The sequence below is a fragment of the Mirounga angustirostris genome, unplaced genomic scaffold (genome assembly GCF_029215605.1).
Source record: "Mirounga angustirostris isolate CCGP_5_RB_7025 unplaced genomic scaffold, mMirAng1.0.hap1 SCAF_3, whole genome shotgun sequence".
Classification (NCBI taxonomy): domain Eukaryota; kingdom Metazoa; phylum Chordata; class Mammalia; order Carnivora; family Phocidae; genus Mirounga; species Mirounga angustirostris.
In genome coordinates this window covers 102,159,972-102,186,838 of record NW_026991711.1, presented here as the reverse complement: position 1 = coordinate 102,186,838, position 26,867 = coordinate 102,159,972, and the positions used below count along the sequence as shown (strand labels likewise).

Genomic DNA, 26,867 nt, shown 5'->3' with positions numbered 1-26,867 from the left:
GCTCCACAGGTAAGCCTGTACCTTCAGGGGAAGACTTACTCTCTGGCTGCCAAATGGGGCTTTACCAGATGCTCATCCTGCCCCAAGCCTGTCATTGCTCTATGGACAGAGATGCCTCTGGCTCCCCGGCCTTTTGGGAATTCTGGAAGCACGATAGATTCCTATCTATCTGGGAGTGGTTTGTGGGCAGAGCTTCCTGAAGGCAGGGGGATGGACAGCCTCCCTTCCTTTTGGTCCTGTGATTCTGCTCTCCATTAGTTACTTGGACCATAGTTACATAATCCATTTTCCACACAGGAGCCAAAGTGGGATATTTACAGTGTCCGTTGTATCATGTCCTTCCCTTGCTGGGAATCCTCCAATCTGCTAATGACCACTTTTGTGTCCAGAATAGAATTCTGAAATTAGCCTGTTTGTTTGTTTATGATCTGTTTGTCATCTCTTTCTTCTAACCAGAACATTGGCTTCAGGAGGGCAGAGGTTTTGTCCATGTCAATATCCTCAGTGCCTGGTACAGGGCCTGGCATGCTGGAGAGGACCAATATATGTGTGTTGCATAAATGAATAATGAAATGGCTCTTTATGCACGTTTTCTTCTCTGTTTTTCATGTGGGAAATTATAAATCAGTTTGTGGGACTAATCAAAGTGTTGTCTGAATTAAGATGAGATTTTCTTTGGAGCTGGACAGCATCGGTGCCTCTTAGATTGTCTCTTCCTGCTAATTGTTGCTCAAAATTTGGTGGAGGATGGGTAGGAAGCTGCCTTACTAAATACGTTGGTCTCCCAAAGCAATCAGAGAGCCACAAAATGTCAGAGCAGAAAGATAAGGCAGGACCAGCTCTCCCATTTTACACATGAGAAATGGGCCTGAGAAGGTGAAGTGATTTGCCACAGGTTATACAGAGAACTAGAGACTAGCTGCAACTCAAATTCAGTTTTCTCACTTCCAATATACTGCTCCATTTAATTCTTCATGTTGGTTACTTTATCATTACTTGTACTAATTGGGCTGAGGAGAGAATGGATAATGGCCTCTCTAAAGAAAATCCAAGGCTGTTCATCTGGGAAACCCACTATTAGCTGCACTTTTTACTTGTGGCCACAGAATTGCCGCCTGTCTCCATTTCTCGTTATCAGGGATAATAAGGAGATTGGATAGGCCAAGCAGAGGTCTCCTCTTCCCTTCTCCCTTACTTTCATGTGGAACCATGAATGAATGGTTGCAGGAACAAAGAGCAGCAGAAAGGAGCAGATAAGAGGAAAATTGAAAGCCTGGGTCATCTGCAATCTAGGGTGGTGGAAGTTGACCTTCTACTTGTAACTCCAGCGTTCTCATTGTAAGAGCTGATACTCCTTTTTTTTTTTTTTTAACGATTTTATTTATTTATTTGACTGAGAGAGAGCACAAGCAAGGGGAGTGGCAGGCAGAAAGGGAGAAGCAGTCTCCTCCTTGCTGAGCAAAGAGCCTGATGTGGGGCTCGATCCCAGGACCCTGGGATCATGACCTGAGCTGAAGGCAGACACTTAACTGACTGAGCCACCCAGGCACCGAAGAGCTGATACTCTTGCTGGTTCTTTAAAAAAATCTATTAGGCAGGCATGATTACTTATTTTTGGAGCCTTTTTGGGAGTCTGTATAGTGAGGTAGCTTTGGAGTCAGTCAGATTTGTGTAAATTCCATTTTCACTTATTAATTGTGTGACTTGGACAGCTTATCTAACCACTCAGAGACTCAGTTTCTTCCCTATAAAATGGTTATTATAATGCCAACCTCATAGAGTTTTGTGTGGATATGATTAAAATTAAGGTAATATATATAGCATTTATCCAAGAGCTCAGTAACTCACAATCCTGTTAATTATTCCTACTTTCTCTTTTTGACATAGTAGCGTTCCAGAAATAATTGGGAAAAAAACCAAAGGCTTGATCCTCTTTTCCAGATGCCAAGCTGACACAAACCTACAAGCCAGGGGAGCCAGTATTTGGCCATCCGTCCATCCATCTGCATGTCCCAGGGGTGCACAAATAGGGAACAGTTCAGCTTTTCAGCCACCTTTAAAGAAGCAATGAGAAAGAGAGTGTGTGTTATTTGGATGAGCCAGCAAATACAGGGTACTATTTTAGGGAAACTTTTTCTCTGGGTCTATATTGATCTGAATAAAGAAGCTAAAATATTTTTGAAGTTGTTTCTTAATCTTTATAAAAGAGGCATTGAGAAATTCTGCTCCTGCTTAGAAAATAAGAAGGCCATTTAGAATTAACAAGGGGGTTGGTGGATTCACCATGGAGGTCGATGAATTTAATACAAGTCGCAGGAAACATCCATCATTCACATGTTTTAGCTGACAGCAAAATGCTCAAGGACTGATCCCATACCTCAAATGCAAGGGAAGTTTCCCCTGCTGGTTGCTACTTGATTCATTCTTTCAGGAAGATTGTTAGAGTCAGGGCTAGAGTGTTCCCCCTTGCTTCCCCCACTTGGAAACCTGAGGATGTGAAAGTGAACAAGTGATGGTTGGGGCCAGGGGCTCGTGACTGGACTGGAGCAGGCTGGCCTGACCCAAGCCATCGGCCACACAGAGCCCAACACCAACTAGGAATTTCTGGGGGTCTACAGGTACTCACAAAGCCTCAGGAGCCCATCTGAGTCCCTGGACAGTCTGTTGTGAATGAGATGACTTCAGAAAGTCAAGAGCTCTCAGTGCCTCAGCCAGGCAGGTACTGAGACGAATGTCATGGGCAAACCTATTCAGGGCCTTCTGGGAAATGGAAATCCTATCTGGATGGAATGACTTTTATTCAACAAAATGTTTAATTTAAAAAAGTTCCCTCAACGGGCATTGAGTATGAGTGCTTAACAAGGTTCAAAACAGATTTCCTTAGCTCATTTCTTTTCCAAATATATTGAGGGGCTGGAATGATTCATCCTACCTTTACATATAAATATGTGGGCTAAATAGGCTGGTGCAATGTGAGTTCTGGACATAAGCATTTTAATTTTTTTTTAATTAATTTTTTTAAGAAGAGAGAAAGCTTGCACTAGCGGGGGATGGGGAGGGTAGGGGGAGGGGTAGAAGGAGAGAGAGAATCCTAAGCAGGCTCCATGCCCAGCACTGAGCCCGATGCAGGATATGATCTCACGACCCTGAGATCATGACCTGAGTTGAAATCAAGACCCTGACACTTAACTGACTGAGGCACCGAGGCGCCCCTGGACATAAGCATTTTTAAAATGGAGATGCAATTCTTGGACAACAAGGGTTCTGGAAGTGGCAGACAAAGGGTAGATTGAAGAATGGACTTCTAATTTCCTCAGGTTCTGGGGGCAGAAGGGAGAGGAGCTAATTAGTTTCTGATAATGGATGCAGGCTGGGTCAACTTCTTGGGATGGGCTGAGCTTGACAAAAGCCCAAAATCATGGTATCTCAGTGGGATTTGACTCCTTATTAGGATAAAACTTTATTCTCTGCACCTCTGATGGTGCAGAGATCCTTTCTGTATGTGAGGCATTGTAGAGAACACAAAAAGAAGTCACTTAAACTCTCAAAATCACGATAACTCACATTAACTGAGAACTTACCATATGCCAAAGCTGTTACAAGAATTTTACAACTGCTAACTAGTTTAATCCTTTATAAGATGAGCACTTTTTAAAATTGAAGTATAGTTGACACACAATATTACATTACTTTCAGGTGTACAACATGGTGATTTAACAGCTCTGTACCTTACACTGTGCTCACACAAGGGTAACTATCATCCGTCACCATACAACACGATTATAATACTCATTTTATTCCCTATGCCGGACCTTTCATCCTCGTGCCTTATGTATTCCATAACCGGAAGCCAAGTATCTCCCACTCCGCTTTACCCATTTTGCCCATCCCCCACCCCCTTCCTCCTGGCAGCCACTGGTTTGTTCTCTGTGTTTATTGGGTCTATTACTGTTTTTGTCTGTTTATTTTTCTTTTAGATTCCACATATAAGTGAAATCATGTGGTATTTATTTGTCTATCTCTGACTTATTTCACTTAGCGTAATACCTTCTGAGATGAGCATTTTTATTACCCTTATTTTACAGAGAAAGAAACTAAGGCAGAGGCTAGGTAACTTACTCCGGTCTTGTGGCTGATACATGGTAGAGGCAGGCTGTCTGCCTCATACTTGTAATGAGGTCATTTTCGTGCCTGAAAACTGACCTGAGCATGTAGGGTTGGGTTCACTCACTAACGAGGGAGGTCTAGGAGGTAAGGAGATGGCTAGACACTTTGGAACTCCAGACTCCCCTTGAAATGACAAAGCCAACTTGGTTCATGGCAACTCCTGTCGTTTGTTTTAGCCATGTTACTGATGCAAGATAGAGACTAGTGAGGCTTCCAAGTCTTGCTAACCAAACGAATGTGCCGCCAGCCCCTGGATATTACAAATCGGCTGGGGCCAGGATGCCCTCCTGAATTCCCTGAGAGACTGGTGCCCCCAAGCAGCCTATTTAGAGTGAGTGGTGGGTTGAGCTCGTCACACAAACGAAAATACCCATTTGGACCGCAACTGACTGCTCTTACTTTTTGAGCTCCTTAGTAATTCATAAACCCAATCCTGGCAAAGAGTAAAATGACCTGCTGCTGAAGACTTGCTCACACTGCGCTGAAACAACTTGGACGCACAAATAAATAAATCCTCTTTCAAAGCCCATTAAAGTTTCTAGAAAACATTCACTGCATCAGCTCAGCTTATTGCAGCCAATAAGCTTCAGGGAATTCAGTATTTAGAGGAACATTAAGTCTTTCAGGTTATTGGGAGGCAGTTTAACAGGTAGCTCCCCAATTGGTGGGCAGTGTCCATAGATACAAACATGGAAACATTTGTGCATGTAGGCAGAGCTCAATAAACATGAAAGGAATAAATGATCAGTGGTTTTAGTGCTGGGGAGCACACCAACATCTATTTTTTTTTATTATTTTTAAAGATTTTATTTAATTATTTGTCAGAGAGAGAGAGCACACGAAGGGAGAGAGGCAGGCAGAGGGAGAAGCAGTCTCCCCACTGAGCAGGGAGCCAGATGCTGGACTCGATCCCGGGATCATGACCTGAAGGCAGACGCTTAACTGACTGAGCTGCCCAGGCGTCCCCACCAACATCTATTTAATCCACTATTGAAGATTTTGCACTTACAATGAAAATAATAGAAAACAATACTGTTATAACTCTAGGAGGAAAGTAAGAAATAAACAAATGCAATTGAGTATAGAATATGCATCTTGATTCCTGATATGAAGAAAAGCAGGCTTAGTTGCAGAAAGAACAGAAGGGCAGAGGAAGTCCCATGGAGAGGACCATGGGACTGTGGACATTTCAGTTGGATTCTTGAGAGATGAAAATAGCACTGAATCCCTGAAAATATACTTTATAATGCAATATTTCAAATGTAGAAAGTTGTAAACAATAGTACCATGAACTTCCATATACTCACCAGCTAGTTTCATCAAATGTTAGCATTTTGATGGCACTGTTTTTTGTTATGTGTTTTAATTATACATTTTCAAAATATATGGGGAAAGAGTATATTAATTGAGGACTGGTTAAATGAATCAAAACATATCCATATATTAGGATATATGCATTTATTTAAAAATCATGCATTAAGAGAATTTTCATTTAGATTGGAAAGTCTTCATTAGGATATAAAATCACATGTATAATAGAATTCAGATTTCATTAAAATATAGATATATGCAGAAATATGCAAACAAAAAAATCAAACAAAATATATAGTAACAGTGATTATTTATCTTTGGGTAGTGGGATTATGAGTTATTTTTGTTTTCCTCTTTATGCTTTTCTGTGTTTTCCAGAATTTCTTCAAAATGACTTGATAATTTTTTTTAAAAGATTTCATTTGTTCATTTGAGAGAGAGAGAGTGAGAGAGAGGATGAGAATGAGAGAGAGGGGAGAAGCAAATGGAGAGGGAGAGGCAGACTCCCTGCTGAGCAGGCAGACTCCCTGCCCAAACCTGATGGGGGACTCCATCCCAGGATCCTGGGATCATGACCTGAGCTGAAGGCAGGCACTTAATGGATTGAGCCACTCAGGCATCTGGAAACAAATTTCATAATTTTAAAAGATAAGTATTTTTTTCTAAAGCAAAATAAATACTTTTTTTTTTTTTTTGCATGTCACTAACATGGCCTTTTGTACCAGGGCTGTAATGAGGGTACTATTTCAGCTTCCAAATGAAACAGTAGAAAGAGAGCATGGGGGATGGAAGGTAAGAGAGATTTCCCTGAGCTTACTCGGGGCTGACTTGTGAAGCATTTCCACCTGTCCCTCTTCTAGTGGAATGGCCCTCTTGGAGAACTCTTTACATATTTCCTGCTATATGCAGCATGTCATCAGGCATCTTTCTTTCCCCCTGCCAGGGAGGTGGTGCATTCATGTTCTGCCCTCCTGCATCCAGCGCAGTGCCTGGCCCACCGCATGCTGGCTGAGGGATCGCTGCGTACTCACTGCGTAGACAGGGAAGAGTTCCGACGCATTCAGATCCCACTCATTGATGTGGGAGCCAATCTGGACCCCGGGAAAGCCCAGCTCCTTCACGCAGCGCTCCATCTCCTTCATGGCAAGCTCGGGGGCCTGCATGGGCAACGTCCCCAGACCCACAAACCTCCTGGGGTGGTTTGCAACAGTGGCAGCCAAGTCATTGTTTAAAAGCTGGCACAGGTCTAAAGTGTCCTGAGGTTTGGCCTGGTGGAGACAGGTAAGGGAAGATCATATCATTCACAACCTACTTCTTTACATATTTACTCTGAACAACACCTTTCCTGAGCTGAATCATTTGTCACTGTCCATGGCTTTTACTCTTCAGCCAGCTGGGGCACAGACTGAAATAGGCACTGGCTGCAGGAGACCCAAAGCCAATCACTGCAGAAGTAAAGGAAACTGCTAGTATATTGCCGATTAATTAGAAAAATGGAAGTTATAATCAGAAGGGATGGACACAATTACTGGGCCGGTCATCCTATAGAAGAGATGGAACGAGAATGGGCCATGCCCTCCCGCCCACCCCAGGGCACACAGCGGGCGACAAGGCACTCCCCCACGCTGGAGCTGGGCCTGATGAGTGTCCCACATCACCGGCCACACTCCTCCTTGTCATGCCTCCTCATGGGATGGCAGGCTGCTCACGGACCCCGCCTGTCCCTGTCTGTGTTCCTCCCTGTCCTTCCTGTTGGCAGTGACACTCAAGAGTTACCTGAGCAAAATGCTGATGTGATGGTTTGCTTTCTGTTCCTTAACTCTCCCTTCTTTACTGTTTTCTTTCCTTCTAACTTTACCCCACCCCACTGGCAGGCGTTTGGTATTCTCCTGAAATTCCAGTTGTTCAGTCAAAATAGTAGATACTCTGATAAATCTGTGCATACTGAAATCTTAGAGCATTTTTATTTATTTATTTATTTATTTTTATTTATTTTTTTTAAAGATTTTATTTATTTATTTGAGAGAGACGAGAGAGAGAGCACATGAGAGGGGGGAGGGTCAGAGGGAGAAGCAGACTCCCTGCCAAGCAGGGAGCCCGATGCGGGACTCGATCCCGGGACTCCAGGATCATGACCTGAGCCGAAGGCAGTCGCTCAACCAACTGAGCCACCCAGGCGCCCAATTAGAGCATTTTTATTTTTAAAAAATGAGTCTAGAGGTGCCTGGGTGGCTCAGTTGGTTAAGTGCCCAACTCTTGATTTCAGCTCAGGTCATGATCTCAGGGTCGTGAGTTGGAGCCCCTCGTTGGCCTCTGCGCTCAGTGGGGAGTCTGCTTGGGATTCGTTTTCCCTCTCCCCCTGCCCCCCCTTGCACTCTCTCTCTCAAAAATAAAAAATAAAACAAAATAAAAAATGAGTCTAATCCCAGGAACAGATAAAGACTGAAACACTAATACTGGAATATGAGCATGGGTGGGGAAAGTCTGTGTGAGCAGGTGATATTTCCATTGCTCTTTAAATCACAACACAAATGAATATTCACTTGGTTGAGTAGATACTTAGTGCATCCCTAGCTATGTACAAAAATGACCTCCCACAGGCTGTGATCATGCCTGAAACTCAGCCCTTGAGACTTAATTTCTCAGGGAGAGTCATCCTACTGCAGGAATCCCATTTTGAATTGTGTATTTCTCCTAGAGAGGCAACATATTAGGCCTTTATTATTGTTCTCATTCTCCAGTCATTATCATCTCAGAATAAACTTGTCAGTGGCTTGTCAATGACTGAGCAAGGCACTGCAGGAATGAGGCATGAGACAGGTAAATTCTGATGGAATTCAGGTTGAGTCTAGAACTGCCCTGTTCAATGGAAATGTAATGTGAGACACAGGTTACATGTGGCTCCTGGCTACCGTTCTGGACCATGTGGGTCTAGAGCAAGAACATGACTAGAAGGAAGGCCTGGAAGGGGACATTGCAGTATGAGAAGCTGGGGGTCCCTGGTGATCCCTAAAGGGGAGGAGAGTTGGGGGGCAGTGTCAAGACTTGAGGCATCTGTCTACTCACTACTGAGCTAGACGTGAGCCTTCGCTCACCAAGGAGACGGTTTGAATTTTCACACTCACCCAGTAACTAAACATGACAGGAACTGTGGAAAGGGCTTGCATGGTCACTCCTAGACACAGACACAAAGAAAGGCAAAGGTGATGAGAATAGTCCAGGCACTCCTCTTGCATTTCCCAGAGCCCAGCACATCTCCATCCCACTCTCCCCTCCCCTGCTGCTCCTCCCTATCCCCTTCTCTCAGGCTGTCTGTCCCAGGCCCCCCTTATCCCTCAGGCCCAGGTCTAGGGCGAGGGGTGAAAGCTGGACAAAAATGAGCTTATTCAAGAAAAACTAAGTGGCCCCATTTGTAAAGAGCTATTTCTACTCTCCTTCCCGCGAAGTTTTATTTAAGCAAGGCCTTTTTCCATCTTCTTTCAGAGCTCTTCATCTTAGGTCATGTGTGACAGAGAGTGTTTCTCAGCCACCTTCCCTTTTAATTCATCTCCTAAGTGAGCCTGGGTGGAGTCCCACTGTCTAGAAAGCACAGAATGAGTCTCTGGGGTAGGCCCTAGAATCCAGCAACCAGGATGCCTAAAATCTCTTGTCTTCAAGCTCCGGGAGCTGGGGTATCAGGAGAGATGCTGCCAGACTGAGCCGACTCCTCTTTCTCTTGTAGTCACATCCAACCCACCGGCAAGTCCTGTTAGCTCTACTCTGATTCCTTTCATTGCCATCTCTCCCACCTCCTGCTACTACCTGGTTCAAGCCACCAGCATACATGGACCACTGCAGAAGCCTCGGAACTGGTCTCCTACTATCATTCTTGTCCTCTTAGAGTTTGTTCTGTCCTTGGAAGTCAGAGTAAGGTTTAAAACTCAGATCAAGTCACTTCCTTGCTTCAAACTTCCAAGGACTTTTCACCACACTTGGAGTAAAATCTAGACTTGAACGTGATCTATAAGGCCCCAAGCAGTCTCTCCCAGGGCTCACCTTGTGCTTTGTTGGCCTTCTGCCTGTTCTTTGGAGTGCTTCCCTACCCCAGGACTTTGCACTGCTGTTCCACCTGCCTGGAATATTCTTTTGGCTCACCACAGGATGGACTCCTTTTCACCCTTAGGTTTGGTTGAGATGTCATCTCCTCAGGGAGGCCTTCCCTAGCTCCAGCCACTCACTCGCTGTCCCATTGTTCTGTTCCTTCCCTTTTCTATTCAGTCTGTCATTACTGTGTTCAGTGGTTTACTCTGTGGCTTCCCCTATGAAGGTAAACACTGCCTGAGCCTGACCATCCATGCCATATCTCTAGTGTCCAGAACTGTGCCTGGCATGTTGAACAGACCCAATAAATGAAAGAATAAATCATTATATAGTGAGGACTAGAGACTGCAGTGTTTGATTAGAAAGCTTTGTTAAAACACTGTCACGATAATCTTTATGTTCCTTGAGTAGCGTAAAACAGATGAGCTCCTTTCAATTGTAAAGTCTTTACATTTTACCTAAATACTTTTGCTTACGTTATTCTATTTTGTTTCTGCATTTTGTAGATTAGATGTAAGGTCACATGGCTTGAAAGTGGTGGGATGAGGCTCCTGTCCAGCCTTGCTCCTTCCCTGTACCCCCAGGGGCCATTGCACGTCACATAGTTCAGATTAAAATTGCACTATTTGTGCGTCATTTGGTTTGGATACATATTCTTTGGTCTCTGAGAACTGAAAGGGAAAAAACAAGCCTAATCCATTTGGAGCTTATGTTTTTTAAAACAGGGTTTTGACCCTATAGCATAGCACAACATTCCCCAGACTTACCTGTTGATTAAAATGGTGAGGGGGGTTGTTATAGAAACAAATGCCTAGGCCCTCCTTTGGACATTCTGATTCAGTGGAGGGGGCCCAAAAAAGAATTTTAGCATGCATCCCAGGCAATCCTTATGCTGAGAGAGGTTTGGGGAGAGCTTTTGTGGTAGAATGAGAGAAATAGCCCTAGGAACAATCCTAGCTCTGCCATTTACTAGCTGTGTGATCCTGAGCAAATCACTTAACCTCCTTGCCTCCCTTAGGTGGCAATAGGTACAACAATACCTGCCTTCTAGAGATGTTGAGAAAGGATGAGATATGAGCAGGTATGTGCTCACATTCCTCAGACTCCGCTGGGGCCTTTTAGCCTCCTCCTTGCAGAGAAGACTGAGCTCCCACTCCAGCCCTTATCAGGCCTGGATCCCTCACCAATTCTGACCTTCCTGGGTTGACCCCAGAACCAGCTTCAAGAGGAACTCAACCTAGTTGAGGACTTGGGAGACACAGATACATCATCTCGTTGTTATCTTACTACTTCGGTCTTTCTCAGCTCTGTGTTGGATTTTGTGGTGAAATGACCCAGGGTCTGCTGGTTACATTTTCCTCCCCATGAAGATGGCATGGATTGCTGGAATCTTCTGTGCTGGGCATTTCATCATTTTATTTTCTTACCTCCACAGAGGTGGTAGGATATAGTTAGTTGTTAAGCCCCTGGGGGGTCAGACTGCCTGGATTGGAATCCTGTTTCTGCCCTCTGTAAGCTGTGTGATCTTGGGCAAATTGCTTAACCTCTGTACCTCACTTTCTTCATCTATAAAAAGGGCATAATAATAGATACTATCTCCTAGGGTTGTTATGGGGATTAAGTGAGTGAATACATGGTAGGTGCTGAGAACAGTGCCTGGCACAAAGTAAGTGCTCAGCCAGGGTTAGTCATGACAGTTCTCTCAAGCATAGCCGTGGAATGAAACACAAAACAAAATCCAAAGGAGACAACACACTTCATCTAAACTGCAGGCATAAGCAATGGTTCTGACAACAGCCCTCTGAGGCTCATTTCTACTAGTTTTCTCCTTGAAACAATGGTCTTTGCTTGAGCTTCACATTTCTTTCTTTCTTTTTTTTTAATTTTAATTTTATTTCATTTAAATTCAATTAATTAACATATAGTGTATTATTAGTTTCAGAGGTAGTTTAGTGATTCATCAGTTGCATATAACACCCAGTGCTCATTATATCAAGTGCCCTCCTTAATGCCCATCACCCAGTTACCCCATCCCCCACCCACCTCTCCTCTAGCAACCCTCAGTTTGTTTCCTATAGATAAGAGTCTCTTAAATTTGTCTCCCTCTCTGATTTCATCTTATTTAATTTTTCCCTCCCTTCCCTGATCCTCTGTTTTGTTACTTAAATTCCACATATGAGTGAGATCATATGATCATTGTTTTTCTCTGATTGACTTATTTCAGTTAACATAATAGCCTCTAGTTCCATCCATGTTGCTGCAAATGGTAAGATTTCAATTTTTTGATGGCTGAGTAATATTCCATTGTATATATACACCATATCTTCTTTTATCAATTCATCAGTGGATGGACAGGTGGGTTCTTTCCATATTTTGGCTGTTGTGGACATTGCTGCTATAAACATTGGGGTGCAGGTGCCCCTTAAAATCATTATGTTTATATCCTTTGGATAAATAGGGCAGCTCTATTTTCAACTTTTTGAGGAACCTCCATACTGTTTTCCAGAGTGGCTGCACCAGCTTGCATTCCCACCAGCAGTGTAGGAGATCCCCTTTCTCCACATCCTCACCAACATCTGTCATTTCCTGATTTGTTAACTTTAGCCATTCTGACTGGTGTGGGGTGATATCTCATTGTGGTTTTGATTTGTATTTCCCTGATGCTGAGTGATGTTGAGCACTTTTTCATGTGTCTGTTGGCCATTTATATGTCTTCTTTGGAGAAATGTCTGTTCATGTCTTCTGCCCATTTCTTTTTTTAAAGATTTTATTTATCTGTTCGAGAGAGAGTGAGAGAGAGCATGAGTGGGGGGAGGGGCAGAGAGAGAGGGAGAAGCAGACTCCGCTGAGCAGGGAGCCTGATGCAGGGCTCAATCCCAGGACCCTGGTGATAATGACCTGACCTGAAGGCAGACACTTAACGGACTGAGCCACCCAGGCACCCTGACTTCTGCCCATCTCTTGACTGATTTTTTTGTTTTTTTGGGTGTTGAGTTTGATAAGTTATTTATAGATCTTGGATACTAGCCCTTTATCTGATATGTCATTTACAAATATCTTCTCCCATTCTGTCGGTTGTCTTTTGGTTTTGTTGTCTGTTTCCTTTGCTGTGCAAAAGCTTTTTATCTTGATGAAATCCCAATAGTTCATTTTTGCTTTTGTTTCCCTTGCCTTTGAAGACCTGTCTAGCAAGAAGTTGGTGCAGCCAAGGTCACAGAGGTTGCTGCCCGTGTTCTCCTCTAGGATTTTGATGGATTCCTATTTCACATTTAGATCTTTCATCCATTTTGAGTTTATTTTTGTGTATGGTGTAAAAAAATGGTCCAGTTCCATTCTTCTGCATGAGGCTGTCCAATTTTCCCCACACCGTTTGTTGAAGAGACTATCTTTTTTCCATTGGATATTCTTTCTTGCTTTGTTGAAGATTAGTTAACCATAGAGTTGAGGGGCCATTTCTGGGTTCTCTATTCTGTTCTCTATTACATTGATCTGTGTCTGTTTTTGTGCCAGTACCATACTGTCTTGATGATGACAGCTTTGTAATAGAGCTTGAAGTCTGGAATTGTTATGCCACCAGCTTTGCTTTTCTCTTTCAACATTCCTCTGGCTATTTGGGGTCTTTTCTGGTTCCTTACAAATTTTAGGATTATTTGTTCCAGCTCTGTGAAAAATGTTGATGGTATTTTGATAGGGATTGCATTGAATGTATAGATTGCTTTGGGTATCATGACATTTTAACAATATTTGTTCTTCCAATCCATGAGCATGGATTGTTTTTCTACTTCATTTTCTCTTCCTCAATTTCTTTCATAAGTGTTCTATAGTTTTCTGAGTACAGATCCTTTGCCTTTTTGGTTAGGTTTATTCCTAGGTATCTTATGGTTTTTGGTGCAATTGTAAATGGGATGGATTCCTTAATTTCTCTTTCTTCTGTTTCATTGTTAGTGTATAGAAATGTAGGTGACTTCTGTGCATTGATTTTATATCCTGCCACATTGCTGAATTCCTGTATGAGTTCTAGCAATTTTTTGGTGGAGTCTTTTGGGTTTTCAACATAGAGTATCATGTCATCTGTGAAGAGTGAAAGCTTGACTTCTTCTTTGCCAGTTCGGGTGCACTTTATTTCTTTCTGTTGTCTGATTGCAGAGACTAGGACTTCTAGTACTATATTGAAACAGTGGTGAGAGTGGACATCCCTGTCATGTTCCTGACCTTAGGGCTCTCAATTTTTCCCCATTGAGATTGATATTCTCTGTGGGTTTTTTGTATACGACTTTTATGATATTGAGGTATGTTTTCTCTATCCCTATACTGCAGGGAGTTTTTTTATCAAGAAAGGATGCTGTATTTTGTCAAATACTTTTTCTGCATCTATTGAGAGGATCATATGGTTCTTGTCCTTTCTTTTATTAATGTAGTGTATCATGTTGATTGATTTGTAGATGTTGAACCACCCTTGCAGCCCAAGAATAAGTCCCACATGGTCGTGGTGAATAATCCTTTAAAGTACTGTTGGATCCTATTAACTAGTATCTTGGTGAGAATTTTTGCATCCATGTTCATCAGGGATATTGGTCTGTGATTCTCCTTTTTGGCGGGATCTTTGTCTGGTTTGGGGATCAAGGTAATGCTGGCCTCAAAGAATGAATTTGGAAGTTTTTCTTCCATTTCCATTTTTTGAAACAGCTTCAGAAGAATAGGTATTAATTCTTTTTTAAATGTTTGGTAGAATTCCACTGGGAGGCCATCCAACCCTGGAGTATTGTTTGTTGGGAGATCTTTGATTACTGCTTCAATTTCTTTGCTAGTTATGGCTCTGTTCAGGTTTTCTGTTTCTTCCTGTTTTTGTTTTGATAGTTTATATGTTTCTAGGAATGCATCCATTTCTTCCAGATTGCCTAATTGGTTGGCATATAGTTGCTCATAATATGCTCTTATAATTGTATTTCTTCATTGTTGGTTGTGATCACCTCTTTCATTTGTGATTTTATTTATTTGGGTCCTTTCTCTTTTCTTTTTGATGAGTCTGGCTAGGGGTTTATTGATCTTGTTAATTCAAAGAACCAGCTCCTAGTTTCATTGATCTATTCTACTGTTCTTTTGATTTCTATTTCATTGATTTCTGCTCTAATCTTTATTATTTCTCTTCTCCTCCTGGGTTTAGGCTTTATTTGCTCTTCTTTCTCCAGCTCCTTTTGGTGTAAGGTTAGGTTGTGTATTTGAGAGCTTTCTTGTGTCTTGAGAAAGGCTTGTATTGTTATATACAGCCTTTGCTGCATCCCAAAGGCCCTGAACAGTTGTGTTTTCATTTTCATTTGTTTCCATGAATTTTTAAAATTATTTTTTAATTTCCCAGTTGACCCATTCATTCTTTGGTAGGATGCTCTTTAACCTCCATGTATTTGTGTTCCTTCCAAATTTTCTCTTGATTGAAAGCATTGTGGTCTGATAATATGCAGGGAATAATCCCAATCTTTTGGTACTGGTTGAGACCTGATTAGTGACCCAGTATGTGATGTATTCTGGAGAATGTTCTGTGTGCACTCAAGAAGAATGTGTATTCTGCTGCTTTAGGATGAAATTCTCTGAATATATTTGTGAAGTCCATCTGGTCCAGTGTGTCATTCAAAGCCCTTGTTTACTTGTTGATATTCTGCATAGATGATCTGTCCATTGCTGTGAGAGGAGTGTTGAAGTCTCCTACTATTAATGTATTATTATCAATACGTTTCTTTATTTTGGTTATTAGTTGGTTTATATAATTGGCTGCTCCCAAGTTAGGGGAATAAGTACTTAAAATTGTTAGATCTTCTTGTTGGTTAGACCCTTTTATTCTGATATAGTGTCCTTCTCCATCTCTTATTACAGTCTTTGGTTTAAAATCTGGTTTGTCTAATGTAAGCTATCCCAGCTTTCTTTTGATGTCCATTAGCATGATAAATTGTTCTCCACCCCCTCACTTTCAATCTGGAGGTGTCTTTGGGTCTAAAATGAGTCTCTTGTAGACAACATATCAGTGGTTCTTGTTTTTTAATCCAATCTGATGCCCTGTGTCTTTTGATTAGAGCATTTAGTCCATTTACATTAAGAGTAATTATTGAAAGATATGAATTTAGTACCATTGTATTACTTGTAAAGTCCCTGTTTATATTGTCACTGTTCCTTTCTGGTCTTTGTTACTTTTGGGCTGTCTCTTCACTCAAAGGAGCCCCTTTAATATTTCTTGCAGTGCTGGTTTAGTGATCACAAATTCTTTTAGTTTCTGTTTGTTCAGGAAGCTCTTTATCTCTCCTTCTATTCTGAATGAGAGCCTTGCTGGATAAAGTATTCTTGGCTGCATATTTTTTCATTTAGTACCTTGAATATATCATGCTAGTCCTTTCTGGCCTGCCAGGTCTCTGTGGACAGGTCTGCTTCCAACCATATGTTCCTACCCTTGTAGGTTAAGGACCTCTTGTCCCAAGCTACTTTCAGGATTTTTTCTTTATCTCTGAAATTTGCAGGCTTCACTATTATGTGTTGAGGTGTTGACCTATTTTTATTGATTTTGAGGAGGGTTCTCTGTGCCTCCTGGACTTGAATGCCTGTTTCCTTCCCCAGATTAGGGAAGTTCTCAACTATAATTTGTTCAAATAAACCTTCTGACCCCTCTCTTTCCTCTTCCTCTGGGACCCCGATTCTTCTTCTTTTTTTTTTTTTTTTAAGATTTTATTTATTTGACAGAGAGAGATACAGTGAGAGAGGGAACACAAGCAGCGGGAGTGGGAGAGGGAGAAGCAGGCTTCCCACAGAGCAGGGAGCCCGTTGTAGGGCTCGATCCCAGGACCCTGGGATCATGACCTGAGCCGAAGGCAGATGCTTAACGACTGAGCCACCCAGGTGCCCCTTTGGGACCCCGATTATTCTAATATTGTTTTGCTTTATGGTATCATTGATCTTTCATATCCTCCCTATGTGATCCAGTAATTGTTTCTTTCTCTTTTTCTCATTTTTTTTTATTCTCCATCATTTTGTGTTCTATATCACTGACTCTTCTGCCTCATTTATCCTAGCAGTTAGAGCCTCCATTTTTTATAGCATCTCAGCAATAGCCTTTTTGATTTCAGCCTGATTAGATTTTAGTTCTTTTATTTCTCCAGTAAGGGATTCTCTAGTGTCTTCTATGCTTTCTTCAAGCCCAGCTAGTGCCTTTGTAATTATTGTTTTGAATTATAGTTCTGACATCTTACTTATATCCATATTGATTAAATCCCTGGCAGTGAGTACTGCCTCCTGTTCTTTCTTTTGGGGTGAGTTTTTCCATCTCATCATTATGTCCAGAAAAGAATAGATGAAAGGGAGAGAAAGTACAAAAATAGCAACAACAACACCAGAAAAATACACATTAAACAAATCAGAAGATAACAGGAAACAAACAAACAAACAAAAAAAGAGGGAGAGAGAGAGAGAAATCAAACAAAACGTAGAACAGAACACAATAAACTAGATCCTGAGTGTATTTTGGTCTGTTTTTCAGAAGAAACTAGGTCCCAAAATAGGAAAGAAAGAAAAACTTACATATATACAAAAATAAAATTGAATACAATAAAAGGAAACCAAAAATGAAATATATATAATGTAAATGTAAAAATAAAAATTAAAAAAGACTTAAAAAAAGAATTGATAAAATAAGAAACACGCTGAAAAGAAAAAAATATACAACTGAAAGACTAAAGAATAATAAGAAAAAAGCCACAAATGCTATATACTCTTTTCCCCAAGAGCTGAAGTTTTGCAGTTCTCTGTAATTGGTAAACTTGGTATTAGCTGGATGTTTGTTCTGGTCTTCTGGGGGAGGGGCCTGTTGTGCTGATTTTCAGGTGTCTTTGCCCGAGCAGAATACACCCCCCTTGCCAGGGGGCTGGGCTCAGTGTAAGCAGCCCCAGACTGCACTAGGTAGTGCTGTTTTGCTCCCTGAAGGCTTTCAGCACGATGGGGGGATGAAAATGGCAACACCCCGATCTCTAGTTCCAGAGCTGAAAGTTTGTGCCCCGCCCACTCTTCAGTGAGCCCTCACAGAAAAGCAGTCAATCACTCTTGTCTCCCTTGTTTGTTTGTTCCTTCCTTCCTTCTTTTCTTCCTTCCTTCCTTTCTTCCTTCCTTCGTTCATTCCTTCCTTCCTTCCTTCCTTTCTTTCTTTCTCCCTCCCTCTGAGATTTTATTAAGGAAAAGAAATCATGATTTTCTTTAGCTGAGTGGAAAAGACTGCTTCATAAGTTCATATGTTGTACAAGCCACTGCTTGAGAGGGAACACAGAGGATGTAATTAAGAGATAAACCACGCTATAATCCTCTTCGAATTCCATGGTGTCCATAGACGTACTTCATAGTCTCCCACATGGCAGGGCAGTTTTCAGATTCTGGAAGAACAGTTCCTAATTGCATTCGCCGATGAGTTACATCAAATGGGTAGGATATTGTCTGTGCTATGGCTTTGGCAACACCCCCACAAAATACGTTTATGTGGGTTTTCAAAACTAAGATGTTAGGATTGTCTGATGAAGGTCTGCCAAGAAGGGGGGGAGCATGGGAAAGCCCAATACCAATAGTATTTTTACCAATAGTAAAAAATGAAACACCTGCTTATGGAGCCATTCCTAATATAGTGGGCATCAGGCCTCTGTAAAATCCAAGGAAACCCCTTCCTTTGCATAAATTTTCTTGAATGCATGAATAATTCCTGTCTAAGTGTGTTCCCCTTTCACCTGGAGTGCTAGGCGCACTCTCAGCATGTCAAGAGGGTAAGGACAGATAACTGCTGTCACAGCTGCCGCGGATCCAGCCATTAACCTGTGCACATGACTGGAAACCCCCAGCTTTGTAGTAGTTAACGTTTTATAATGCTCAAATGCCATAAACTGGATTGTACCATAGGGAGAGATTCGGATCATCATTATATATACCTTTATATAATCCAAGGTATTCCTCCTTTTGGGGAACAGCACCAAATGCAGCAAATACTCCTCAATGTTTGTAATGGTGATTGTGAGCTTGTAATAAAACTTCTACTCGATCCAAAGGACCAACTGTTGTTTTGGCACACATTCCGGCCAGAAAGGAGTGCAGCCTGTAGAAGTCCCGACGGGCAGTGGGCCCTCCAGCTCCTGCCACCTGCGGGCATCGAGGGAGGGGGGTCGGCCGCTGCCACCACCATCAGGACCAGGGCCCCCTCAGGAACTCTGGTGGCCAATTTACAGGCCGCGGGCTGGGGCCATGGTCACAGTGGGCGGTGACAGAGCACCAACCGCCGCGCGGGTGGGAGGGAATGTCTCCCTGGTTTCTACCTGCTCTCTGTGTTCACCCAGCCTGTGACTGAGCGTTTTTATCTCAGGCATGACCCTATTTTGAGTCGCCAAACTTTATGGCCTCCTAAGGCAGGGACCCATGCTATTTCTCTTGGGGGGAGTAACAGGGGTTTTGCTAGGGTTCTGCTGCTTGCTGGGTCACTGCTCAGAGAGCAGTTGTCTGACTGCTGGGGCTTGGGGTTTATGGCAACACCGAGCAGAAAGCCCACTCCTGAGCTCTCTGTTTGCAGCTGGCTTCCCTGCTCTGATGCTTGGGAACTCAGCTGCACTCAGGCATCCCTGTTCTTTTTGTGACCCCAGGGATCCTGAGACCATGCTGTCCCACCTAGGATTCTGCCCCACTTTGCCACCCGATCGCCTTTCAGGCAGACTTCTAAAAGTTCCAGTTTTGCATTCTGCTGATTATAACACCTCTGGTACCCAGCTTAAGGAGGCTCCTTCCCCCAAAGGTTTATCTTCCAATATATTGCCTCGGATTCACGTCTCTGCACCTCCTACCTTGCAAAGAGTGGTTGCTTTTCTATTTATAGAATTGCAGCCATTCTTTTCTCAGATCTCTGGCTAATTTTGCAGGTGTTCAGAATAATTTGATAACTATCTAGCTGAATTCCGGGGACCAGACGAAATTAGGGTCCCCTATGCCTCCACCATCTTCACTCTAAACTTCACATTTAGATCAAAACCCTGCTCTTTGCTCTAGGCCTGGGATGCTTTTTCTCTCTCACTCCCCTCCCACTCCCATATACTTGTAGAACAGGGGCATATACTCTGTTCTGTGGAGTGGTCTACAGAGGTGCTTTAGAATTTCTGTAAAATTCAATTTGAATGCTATTTAAATATAAATGTTAAAAAAAAAAACCCTATGAAGAAGTACCTGGCCAGAAGTATCCTAGACCAAGTTCTAACATGCCAGAGACTACCTCCTTATTTAGGGCTGGCAGGTTAACTCATTTTGTGCAGACTTTGGAATAAAACGGCTTCTGCTATCTCAGTATGTATTTGAAGTTCTTATACATTTGTCTTTGATTAAGAAGGTGATAATTCCAAGCTGCTCTTTCATTTGTGTATATGCATTGTTTGTTTTCTTGTTTGAATCTAGACAACCCATGTCAAAATTTAGGCCTGAGAGTGTTGTAGTGGTGAGTTCCCCATCATGGCCCATGGTAATGGCTCACATGTGTCTAGAAGGCTCAGTGCATCTTCTTGGAGCATATACTCCTCAGGTTGCACAGTCAACCAGGTAGTAATAAGTGAAAGCACAACGTGGCCATCATACCTTATTTGAAATAGTCTTTGAAATTCTTTTAAATTGGGGAGACTTGTTTGCTTTTTAGATGTAAGATAAGGAAAATCAAGCAGTTTTTAGAAATTGTTAGTGATTCAGCTTTGAAACAAGAATTTCCCAATTTTTATTTTTCAAATTTCTGGTTAGTTTCATTGTAGAGTATTCTGAGATTATTATACGATTAACTTTCTTTTTAACTACTCCCATTTCCACTCCTTATATGTCAGTGGGGACATTCTGTGTACTGTGCATTGAGACAAACTATAGAAAGAATATGGATCCTGAATCTGATTAAGCAAGCAGTTGGCATCCTTAATTGTGAATTCTTGTTTTTACAGTTTTAGTTGACTTCACAGTAAGTACTCTACATTTGAATTTAAAAGTTTAAAATAATAACATACTACTTTTATTTTTCTGATGATGTAGCATTCTACTTTAAAACAAGGTATACCTAATTTAAAAAAGTTTAAATCCATATTCTTAAAAGCATGGTAGTAGAAGCGAAGCTGGAATAGCCTGTCCTGTGGAGAAAAGACAATCAGAAGTTGCCATCACGTTTATCACATAAAGTGGTCTACAGACTTTTAGAGGCAGATGTTGCTTTTATATCAGATATAAACATTGGTAGCATTTCTCGTCCTAAGTACCTGTTTGGTCCATTTCTCTAATACGGACTTCTGGATCCCAGCAGTTCTCTTGGACCACTCTGAAGACCTTCCCATCTTTCAGCATCTTTGCTTCTCCCTAAGGCAGAAAACTCACATCAGCAAAAGGTGTGACCTAGGCTTACTTAGATTTATTCTTCCTTGTATGCTTTGGAACATGGTTCTTCCCTAACATTTTTAGGGGTTTTTACTTAATCCTCAGAGAAGTAGAAGTCTGTTCATTTAACGGGACTCAGCTTTTCATCCTCATGCCATAATGTTGGCCTGGAATCGAAGGGGTGTGCTCTGTGAGTGTCAGTGGCTGGACACAGAGAGAACAAGGTCATGGTCATGGCCTTTTGGGGCAGCATACTGAGGATGGCTGTTCATCTTGCTGATCTCAACTGCTGGCTACAGGATCCAAGAGGATGGCCCAGTGCCTGGAAAACTCCAGATCCATAACATTGTAGATTTGGAAAGGCCCTCTGAGATAGACCATCTAGTCCAACCCTCTTGTTTTATAGAAAAGAAACAGATGGGTAGTGACAGTAAATGATTTGTCTATCAGAGCAGGGCTCACTGATGTCAACACCTGCAGGAGGAGGCAGGCAATGAAGTAAATCAGTCTAGTAGCATATATGAAATTTGGTGCTAAGTTGTTAGCTTCCACCAGGCATCATGCCTGCCTGGGCACACTACATTTAATACTCAGTGCAAGGAGTCCTCTAAAGTGGACTTTCCATTTGTGATCCCTAAAGAAAAGGGAAAGGTCTGATCCAGGTCCCTGAAATCATAGTGATCAATGGGGATCAAATCCCCATTCTACCACTTACTGGGGTATAATAATAGTAATCCCTTACCTTAAAGGGATCTTGTAAGCATGAAATGGGATAATCCCTGTAATGCACTTAGTGGAGTTTCTGACACATAAGTGCTGGTTATTCTCAGTATTAGTTATTAATGATGTATAGCTAATTAGGGACGAGACTATTTCCTGATATTTCCCTGCTTTGAGGGCACATCACCTCTGGTGGTGCTTCAGGGCCTCAGGATCGCCCTTGGGCCCTACGTGATGGCTGAATGGGCATGTGGTGATCAAAGGCCTTGAGCTCTGCTTGGTGGAGTCCTTCACCTTCCTCCTCTTCCTCTTGGCTTGATTGTGAGTGGTACACAGGCCCTGCCACAGCTTTCTTCTCCATCCTTCTATTCCTTGGACAAGACCTTCTCTGTCTCATGCATGGAGAAAGTTGACCACTTTTCACCTTCAAGTGTGGCAGCCCATTCATATCTGGCATGCATACATAAGACCTCACATCTAAGTTTCCATTTCTCATGGCTGGGGAAAAGGTCAGTGAACAACTTGTACATCCTGAGACAGATGTCCATACCTAGGCATAGCTGAGTCTCTTGACATCAGGACATCAGGATTTATTTGCCTCAGTTCCCATCCTTTGTTGACCTTGGCAGCATCTGAACCTCCTTCCCAGCTTGGGGAATCTCCTACGAGGCAGGTCCCAGATACCCTCTCGTAAAGCCCCAAAGCCCCAATGCTTGCTCTCCTTGCCCCAAGCTTGACCAACAGTGCTTGGTTTTTAATCAAGAGGAAGTGATGCTTAAAGACAGGATCGGTGAATTTATTCTGCCAGTGATTCCAGCAGTGGTCACGTGCTGGGTCCATTGGCAGTGGTGTTGGTGGCAGTGTCCAGTGTCCAGCTGGGAGGCAGCAGCTCCCTAGCCAGGCTAGTCCTGTGGTGTGGTCTTGGCTGTGGCTTCAGTCACCTGCACATCTTATGACCGGCTCCCTAGGCATTTGTACTTCTGGAGGGGCTTAAAACTCTTGCAGCCAATTCCTTTTCTGCTTAAACTGACCATTGTTGGTTTCCATTGTTTGCAACGAAGAGTCCAGAATGATACTGATTGCACAAATAGAATATAGGAACATATGTATTTCCATCTGGTGAAGAAGGGAGGGGAGAGGAATGATGGTAAAAGAAAAAGTGAAGAAATATATGTTTATTTGGCAAATTAGAGGCTTTATTTTTCTTTTGCTCCTAAATAGGAAAGCTTAAGCACCATAAAGCACCCAGGATAGCAGAGTGCTGAAAGGGCATGCATTCCAACAGACCTGGGTTTGAATCTCCTGAAGTTACTTACTACCAGTAGAAGAGGCTAAGTTAGGGGATTTCTGAGTTGAAGCCTCACTTTTTCTATCTGCAAAATGTGGACAATTATATTTGTCATGCTTGTGGCCACCCAGCATCTTTGGAACACTTTTGTGTGTGAAGAAATGTTATGAAGGAGAATCCAGACTTCATTTTCCCAGGCTCCCTTGTAGTGAGGGTACAAACATGCATGCAGAAGCTGCCTTCTGGTATGGGTGTTGTCTGAGGTGTCAGACGTGGCTGGAGCGGAAACGTCAGTACTCTAGTCTCCAGTCTCAGCAGCATCAGCATGAGTATGAGCTTCCTGTCTGTGGCCAGAAGGGGCGGCACTTGCCTCTTTGCTGGAGCAGTCCGCCAGGTATGATTGGGCATTGTGCATGTTAGCACAGCCTCTGGTTTTGATCTGTTGTCTTCCCAGGAGGTTTGTGAGCTGCCTTTCTACTAAAGCAAGCTAGAGTGTGTTCTGTTATTTGCAACTAAGAACAGTGGGTAAAACAGAAGATTCAATAGAAATAGAATATTTGTAAAGAACCAGGTCAGAGAACATGCTCCATCATTTCAGGCCAGATTTTAGCATATATTATCAATGGCAATGGAGGAACTTGGGTTTCTCTGGGCGATGCATGAGTAAGTTTTGGTTTCAGATAAAGCAGGGCACATTAAAGCAGAAGTGGATCATTTAGTTCAACCCTTGCATTTAGCAGTAAGTCTATAAAATTCAGTGACTTGTCCAAGGTTATGGATCCATTTTCCATACCACCATGCTGATATTGGTAATTGGTGTCTATTTAGTAGGCAAAGGTTAATTACTATCATTTCCTACAGATTCTGATCTTTTGAGGGGATGGCCCTCATTACATGGCAGGAGAATTGGACTCACTAAACTTCTCTCTCCACATCCTTCATGCTGGATCCATGGTAAAGCTAATGAATGACAGCAACTCTTGGTTGAACTTTTTCTGAGTGAAAAGTACCACAGAGCAGCTGTGCCCTATAGCAGGCTCCCAATTTGCATTGTTTCTTAAGCCAGAATTTTGGGAGAATCAATTCCTGATACCTCTCACTTTACATTTGGGAACCCAGTATCCCTGCAGGGCTGTAAATGTGCCTCAGAAGGCAGCACTTGTTGCTGGGGGAGGGACAGAGGGTTTCTTAGGTTCTTAAGCTGACCTCAATATCAACCAAGATCTTAAACTAAACTAATAACCAAGTAATTGGAGTAAGCTGCTCCAATTTATTCAACCCACAAACAAATCCTGTTTTTTTAAACTCTCAAAAGAAAACCAAGTTGTTGTTGTTTTTTTTTTTAAAGAGTTTCCCAACTGGGGTGCCTGGCTGGCTCAGTCAGAAGAGCATGTGACTCTTTTCTTTCTTTCTTTCTTTCTTTCTTTCTTTCTTTCTTTCTTTCTTTCTTTCTTTCTTTCTTTCTTTCTTTCTTTCTTTCTTTCTTTTTTTAAGATTTTATTTATTTATTTATTTTTTATTTATTTATTTATTTATTTATTTAAGATTTTATTTATTTATTTGAGAGAGAGAATGAGAGAGAGCACACGAGAGGGGGGAGGGTCAGAGGGAGAAGCAGACTCCCCGCCGAGCAGGGAGCCCGATGCGGGACTCGATCCAGGGACTCCAGGATCATGACCTGAGCCGAAGGCAGTCGCTTAACCAACTGAGCCACCCAGGCGCCCCTAAGATTTTATTTATTTATTTGACAGAGAGAGTGTACAAGCAGGGGGAGCGGCAGGTAGAGGGAGAAGCAGGCTCCCCACTGAGTAGGGAGCCCGACACAGGGCTCCATCCCAGGACCCTGGGATCATGACCTGAGCTGAAGGCAGATGTTTAACCAGCTGAGTCACCCAGGCACCCCAAGAGCATGTGACTCTTGATCTTGGGGTCCTGAGTTCAAGCCCCATGTGGGGTGTAGAGATTACTTAAATAAATAAAACTTAAAAAAAAAAAAAAAGTTCCCCAACCATCACCACCTGGGTAAACCATTTCAAATACACCTCTAATATTTTTAAAGCCAGAACACCATGACATAATAGAAATCATGATACCGCAGGAGCCAGGAGACCAGGACCCTGTGTGTAAACAACCTCCTAGAACCTTGGATTCTAACTATAAAATAAGGGCTCAGAGTAAGAGATGTCTAAATTCCCTTTCCAGGATGGTGTGATGTGCTGCTCAAATCCTCTTTCAGGAATAAAAGGCCTTTTTCTTCTAGCTTCTGGGGGTGTTGCCTACAGACGGCCCTGGACTATCAGCCCCTATGGGGAGATAGGAAGACTGCCTCAGCTGAAGAGCCACCTCCCTCCAGGTCCTGCTTCATTTCCAGGGCAGCCCACTTCCAATGACTGATTGACATGGAGGTATAAAGGCCCTCTTACCATGAATGCATTCTGCTATTCTCTTTTGTAATCTATTTTATTTTTTAAGCTGCTCTAACCCACTGCATTGATAAGACTCACTGTTGCATTGCAGCCCATATTTTCAAACACTGACTAGATAATCACTAGTTCTACAGTTCAGAGATTCTTTTATGAAAATTGCTCCCTGCCCCTCCACCTCTCCTAAAGTCCCTTACTATTTTTTGTCTCTTTTGCTCAGTTAGTACAAAATTATTGCTATCTGTGTGTTCTTTATCCATTTGGGTGTTTTCCTGGCTCCCCAGTGATGGAGTGTGAAATAAAAGAAAATATATATATTGGTCTCTGCCCCTGATTCCTGGCACACTGCTTCTAAAACCCTTGTAATTTCCTAAGTGATAAGAAAACTAGGGGAATCTCTCTTTTTTTCTTCCAAATTTTTATTTAAATTCTAGTTAGTTAACATAGAGTGTAATATTGGTTTTAGGAGTTGAATTTAGTGATTTATCACTTACATACAATACCAGTGCTCATCATAACAAGTGCCCTCCTTAATACCCATCACTCATTTAGTCCGTCCTCCACTCACCTCCCTCCATCAACCCTCAGTTTGTTTTCTGTTGTTGAGTCTCTTATGGTTTGCCTCCCCTCTCTTCTCTCTCTCTCTTTTTCCCTTCCCACATGTTCATCTGTTTTGTTTTCTAAATTCCACTATGAGTGAAACCATATAGTATTTGTCTTTCTCTGACTGACTTATTTTGCTTAGCATAATACAGTCTAGCTCCATCCATGTCATTGCAAATGGCAAGATTTCATTATTTTTGATGGCTGAGTCATAGTCCATTGTGTATATATACCACATCTTCTTTATCCATTCATCAATCAATGGACATTTGGGCTCTCTCCATAGTTTGGCTATTGTTGGTAATGCTGCTATAAGCATCGTGGTTCATGTACCCCTTCAAATCTGTATTTTTGTATCTTTGGGTAGAGATCCAGTAGTGCAATTGCTGAATTGTAAGGTAGTTCTATTTTTAACTTTTTGAGGAACCTTCATACTGTCTTCCAGAGTGGCTGCACCAGTTTGCATTCCCACCAGCAGTGCAAGAGGGTTACCCTTTCTCTGCATCCTCTCCAACATCCGTTGTTTCCTGTGTTGGTTAATTTTAGCCATTCTGACAGGTGTGAGATGATATCTCATTGTGGTTTTGATTTGCATTTCCCTGATGATGAGTGATGAGCATCTTTTCATGTGTCTATTAGTCATCTGGATGTCTTTGGAAAAATGTCTGTTCATGTCTTCTGCCCATTTCTTAACTGGATTATTTGTTTTTTGGGGTGTTGAGTTTGATAAGATATTTGTAGATTTTGGATACTAACCCTTTATCAGATATGTCATTTGCAAATATCTCCTAACATTCCATAGGCTGCCTTTTAGTTTTGTTGTTTGCTTCCTTCACTGTGCAAAAGTTTTTATCTTGATGAAGCCCCAATAGTTCATTTTTGCT

General features: G+C 42.2%; 1 protein-coding gene and 1 pseudogene across 2 annotated transcripts in view; both read right to left on the bottom strand.

Annotated features, from left to right (window-relative positions):
* ACMSD (aminocarboxymuconate semialdehyde decarboxylase) overlaps positions 1–26,867 on the bottom strand; it is a 66,735-nt gene that overhangs the window by 27,789 nt on the left and 12,079 nt on the right. The window contains exons 3-6 of one of the 2 annotated variants that reach the window (XM_045867496.1): positions 20,835–20,931; positions 8,604–8,653; positions 6,510–6,746; positions 1,961–2,054 (exon numbers count right to left, since the gene is read on the bottom strand). In XM_045867496.1, coding sequence (XP_045723452.1) covers positions 1,961–2,054; positions 6,510–6,746; positions 8,604–8,653; positions 20,835–20,931 — 478 coding nt within the window. Of the gene's footprint in view, positions 1–1,960; positions 2,055–6,509; positions 6,747–8,603; positions 8,654–20,834; positions 20,932–26,867 lie in introns of those variants that run through there. The other variant, XM_045867497.1, reaches the window with a different exon arrangement.
* LOC123838409 (solute carrier family 25 member 16-like) lies at positions 17,785–18,491 on the bottom strand (annotated as a pseudogene).